At 54.5% G+C, this 5,567-nt stretch overlaps 1 protein-coding gene across 1 annotated transcript; it reads right to left on the bottom strand.

The window, feature by feature from the left end:
* Window positions 1-593: 593 nt before the first annotated feature.
* LOC134016078 (roundabout homolog 2-like) lies at window positions 594-4,881 on the bottom strand (the record flags this gene model as incomplete). Its single annotated transcript, XM_062455493.1, has 4 exons — window positions 594-741; window positions 3,893-4,031; window positions 4,266-4,386; window positions 4,724-4,881. Coding segments are annotated over 4 exons (566 nt in total), but the record flags the coding sequence as incomplete, so codon positions are not given.
* Between the last annotated feature and the right edge of the window lie 686 nt (window positions 4,882-5,567).

The following is a 5,567-nucleotide window of genomic DNA, read 5'->3' on the forward strand; positions in this document are numbered from 1 at the left end:
GAGAGAGAGAGAGAGAGAGAGAGGGAGGGGGAGAGAGGGAGAGGGAGAGGGAGGGGGAGAGAGGGAGAGAGAGAGGGAGAGGGAGAGGGAGGGGGAGAGAGAGAGAGAGGGAGAGGGAGGGGGGGGTCCAGGGACAGGGGGATATAAGACCATTGGTTCTGGTTGTGTTTCTCATATCTGCTGCGTGGCTGGAGGTCTGGAGTAATCATGCAGCCTGGGCTGTGTGGCAGAGAAGCTCATCCCAGCCCCGGGCTCCCTGCAGGGGGGGCAATAACACCGACGGGGAGGGGGGTGGGTGGAGGAGGAGGTGGGGGGGTCTGGGTGAAGGGGCTGGAGGGAGGGGTCTGGGTAGAGGAGGGGTTGGGTGGGTCTGGGTGGAGAGGCTGGGTGGAAAGGCTGGGTGGAGGGTCTGGGTGGAGGGTCTGGGTGGAGAGGCTGGAGTGGAGAGGCTGGGTGGAGAGGCTGGGTGGAGAGGCTGGGTGGAGAGGCTGGGTGGAGGGGTCTGGGTGGAGGGTCTGGGTGGAGGGTCTGGGTGGAGAGGCTGGGTGGAGAGTCTGGGTGGAGAGTCTGGGTGGAGGGTCTGGGTGGAGGGTCTAGGTCTCACCTCGGACGGTCAGCGTGGCGGCGGCCTCCACCTTGCCCACACGGTTCTCCGCCACGCATGAGAACGTGCCCTGGTCTCCTGATGACGCCTTCTTGATCCTCAACAGGAAGTCCTCCTTCTCATACCTGATGTCATACCTGGGGGGGGGGGGGGGGGGTGGAAGAGAGAGAGGAGAGAGAGGGAGGGAGGAGAGAGAGAGGAGAGGGGAGGGAGAAGAGAGGAGAGGGAAGGAGGAGAGAGAGGAGAAAGAGGGAGAGAGAGGGAAGGAGGAGAAAAAGAGACAGAGAGAGAGGAGAGAGACAGACAGAGAGGAGAGAGAGACAGAGACAGAGACAGAGACCAGAGAGAGAGAGAGAGAGAGAGAGGGAGGGAGGAGAGATTACGATGGCGTTCCATCAAGTTAGTCCTAACTGCCTTCCTCCTACAGCTCTGTCTGCAGACATCAACATCACCTGCAGAAGAGCTGCTTTGATCACACACACCACGACATCAACACTGACAGGAGCAAACCAATGACTGAATACATGCAGGTAAACCAGATCACTTGTACCACACATTTAAACCCTAGTTAGTGGACATGAACCTTCCTCTCTCAGAGACTGGCTCTTCTGAGGCAGGCTCAAGACATGCTGCTCAAGTTCTGCTATGGTGGGGGGGTGTGGGGAGGTGGTGGGGGTGAGATGGTGGGGTGGGGTGTGGGAAGCTGGTGGGGGGCAGAGGGGGCGGGCAGAGGGGGGCAATTATGCAGGGATGAAAGCCATGGCAAAATGAAAGGTGCTTTCAGCTGGAACCCTGACTGTTCCACTATTTCAATATTTATGAAGAAGAGGCACCCACTGTGGCGTGTGCTTGGTCGTGTGTGTGTGTGTGAGAGAGAATGAGAGTGTGTGTGTGTGTGTGTGAGAGAGAATGAGAGTGTGTGTGTGAGAGAGCGAGAGAATGAGAGTGTGTGTGTGTGTGTGTGTGTGTGAGAGAGAATGAGAGTGTGTGTGTGTGTGTGTGTGTGAGAGAGAATGAGAGTGTGTGTGTGAGAGAGCGAGAGAATGAGTGTGTGTGTGTGTGTGTGTGAGAGAGAATGAGAGTGTGTGTGTGAGAGAGCGAGAGAATGAGAGTGTGTGTGTGTGTGTGTGAGAGATCGAGAGAATGAGAGTGTGTGTGTGTGAGAGCGAGAGAATGAGTGTGTGTGTGTGAGAGAGCGAGAGAATGAGAGTGTGTGTGTGTGTGAGAGAGCGATAAAATGAGTGTCTGTGTGTGTGTGTGAGAGAGAGAGACAGAGAGACAAAGAGAGTGAGAGAGTGACTGAGTGTGTGTGCCTACATCACACACACGGGTGAGAATGACGTGAGCCGTGCAAAATAACTAATTCATAGAGATACACTCCGCATCACTGTGTCTCCACCAGCGGCTCTCTGGAGAAGTCCAGACCAGACTCCTGTAGGAAGACTCCCACCCACGCACGCACGCACGCACACACACACACACACACACACACACACACACACACACACACCTCAGCAGCCTGCAGGTCTGACACAAGCACACAGCATGGACTACATCTGTCTCAGGCTCTGTGAACCGGTGGTCTGTAAAACTGACCATCCGTCCAGACAGACAGACAGAGCGAGGACGAGGAGGGAGGGGAGGAGAAGGGAGGGGAGGAGGAAGAGGAGGAGGAGGGGGAGGAGGGAGGGGAGGAGGAGATGTCCCAGATCAAAGCTGAGGTGAGGGGAGCGTGGAGGAGACTATCGATATCAGCCTGTCCAGGCTGTGTGAACCAGCTGAAGGCTCCAGTCACGTCTCTGACCCAGATAGAGGGGCTCCCAGGGGACGCTCTGCCAGGGCCGGGCCGGGGGAGGGAGGCAGGGAGGCAGGGCTGGAAGTAGGCCATGTTTCTGGAGTCAGGGGGTATGGAGACAGAGAGGGCAGCTCCAGAAAGCCAGACAGACAGGCTGGCAGACAGGCTGGCTCCCTCCCTGGCTCTGTCTGAGGATCCCCATGGCCCGCTCTTACACCAGACACACACGCTAGCCACGCAAGCCCACAACCCACTTCCAGCTCCCTCTACTACGCCCACACATGTCCCACATCCCAGGCAGGAATCTCCATTCTAAATCCGACCTCTCCTTCCGTTTGAGAGCTCTTCTACAGCTTTAACTGGTCTCTCTGCATGCTGAAGAGAGCTACAACCAGTGAGGGAGGACTGGATGGAGAGATATTTATTTAGGAGACACTTTTATCCAAAGCTTTGTGAACGGGGGGGGGGGGGGGTTTAAACCTGGGGGACCGCTTGATCTGCAGTCATATGCTCTAACCACTGAGCTACACCCTTCCCACTGACCTGATGGGCTGGGATAGGCCAGGCCAAAAAGAAGGAAATTGAAGTGGCCACCACAAGCCTAACTCTACACACGCACAAACAAAGTGTTTTGTGATGCACTGTACGATGTTTGAAGTACAGTGGACCAACACAGCTACCAAGGTAACGTGTAATGAGAGCGGTGTGGCTGTGCGGTGAGGGAGTCAGGATAGTAATCCAAAGGTTACCAGTTCGATTCCCGGTCATGCCAACTGACATTGTGTCCTTGGGCAAGGCACTTCACCCTACTTGCCTCGGGGGGAATGTCCCTGTACTTACTGTAAGTCGCTCTGGATAAGAGTGTCTGCTAAATGACTAAATGTAAATGTAATAGCCATGCACTGGAGCAAACCCTGTTTGTGTAGGGTTAGGGTTGTGGCGGCCATTTACATTTCCCCTTATTTGAGCCAACAGGCACGTCCAATACATTAACCCAGATATATGGAATCTGATTCGATATAGTGCATTGGTGATATTCATACATTAATGTGACATGTTCACTTATCTGGGCGCACCCACCCTGGAGAGGAAGATTGTGAGCGCAAACACACACTACATGAATCCACTGTGACCTCGGTGGAATCTGGTTCAAATTGCATATTACATGAACAATGTTTATTCATGGAACAACAGGCCTCTCTGGGTGGAGGAACGCAGTGTGCATGATCAAACCCACACAGAGTCGACATAGCAGGTGGTAGCTAGAGTCTCACACTGGCTCTCATTAGTCCTGCTTCACTGTCAAGTCATTATTACTATAGCTTCACACACACACACACACACACACACACACACACACACACACACACACACACACAAGCATGTTGAGACACTGAAACACAGATCCACATGTGTTCAGACACACATGTTCAGACACACACACACAGGTTCAGACACACACACGTTCAGATACACACACACACACTCCTCACCTGCCGCGGGGCACGTCCACGTCGTCCTTCCTCCAGCGCAGCGTGGGCGGAGGGTCTCCCTGGACCAGACACCTGAGCTCCACCCCCTCCTCCACCAGCACCACCTGGTTCACCGGCCTGCGCACGAACCTGGGCCTCTCTGCACACACGCATACACACAAGGTCAAAAAACACACACCCACACAAATAAAACACATTCACACACAAACAAAACATATTCGTTTCCGTAACATATTCAGCACTCTTATTTCAAGTCCATGTTTAGTGTGAGTGTATTATTCAGGTATGAGCTCCCAGGGTCTGGGAGGCTGTGTGTGTGTGTGTGTGTGTGAGAGTGTGTGTGTGTGAGAGTGTGTGTGTGTGTGCTCCTCACCAAACACAGAGAGCTGGGCTGTCTCGCTGTCTCGCTCGCCCACCATGTTGGCAGCCACACACACGTACTTCCCCGCATCACTCTTCCTGGTGTTGGAGATGGTCAGCTTCCCTCCTCGCACCTGACACACGCACACGCGCACGCACACGCGCACGCGCACACACACACACACACACACACAGACAGACAGAGGGTCAGATTACACAGCTCACAGCTACATGATTTATACAGTGTATACAGTATACAGGCAGGCAGATCGAAAGATCGACAGACAGATAAATAGACAGATAAATAGATAGATCAATAGATAGTTAGAATGATAGACAGATAAATGCAGCAGCACTGGCTTATAGACAAAACGTTGGTTGATAACCAGTGTCAGAGGTGGGAGGGGCCTGATCGCTGAGGAGCCCCAGGCGTGGGTCATGGAGAGGTCAGAGGTCAGAGGGTGGTCTCACCGTGATCCTGTCGTCCTTCAGGTCCAGGCGAGCCTTGTCCTTCCTCCAGAAGGTGCTGGGCTCCGGGTGTCCCCGCGGGGCCAGGCACTCCAGGGTGGCCGGCTCCCCCAGCGCCACCACCACGTCCTGGGGGTTCTGCCGGAAGTCGTCACGCAGCACTGCCAAGGAGAGGGGTGGAGGGGGATGGAGGGAGGAGAGAAAGAGAGAGGTGGATGGAGGAGAGAGGGAGGGGCAGAGAGTGGTGGAGGGAGGAGAGAGGGAGGGGTGGAGGAGAGAGAGAGAGGGGGAGAGAGGGATGGAGGGAGGAGAGAGGGAGGGGGAGAGAGGATGGATGGAGGAGAGAGGGGGAGAGAGAGATGGATGGAGGAGAGAGGGGGTGATGGAGAAGCAAGAGAGAAGGAGGGGGAGAGAGAAGAGGAGAGAGGAGGGAGGGTTAGCTTAATCCAATACCATCTCCAGAAGGCGAGGCTAGATACAGCTTGGCATATTGAAACCAAGCGCAGAAACCTTGAACAATCGACTGCAAATAAAAAAACCAAATTCACACATTCATAATGAAAATCCATATTAACGAGAAGCTTCAACTGCCAGTCTGTCTGGGAGACCTCAGGTACACGATGAGCCACTTCTACAGATAATTGGCGGAACTCAAACTCCCAGAGGATACCTCTAGTCAAACAGGAAGTCAGCAAGAGCCAATGCCCTCAAGCCAAGCTGTCAATCAAAGCCTGCAGTGATGCTGGGTGGGCCCCTCTGTTTTGTCATGGAGGCTGGCACACGCTGCCATATGGCTGGCTGGCTTCTGTCAGTGTCACATGTCACATCCCAGTCTGAGGCACCCTGC

Source organism: Osmerus eperlanus, unplaced genomic scaffold (genome assembly GCF_963692335.1).
Source record: "Osmerus eperlanus unplaced genomic scaffold, fOsmEpe2.1 SCAFFOLD_555, whole genome shotgun sequence".
Lineage (NCBI taxonomy): Eukaryota > Metazoa > Chordata > Actinopteri > Osmeriformes > Osmeridae > Osmerus > Osmerus eperlanus.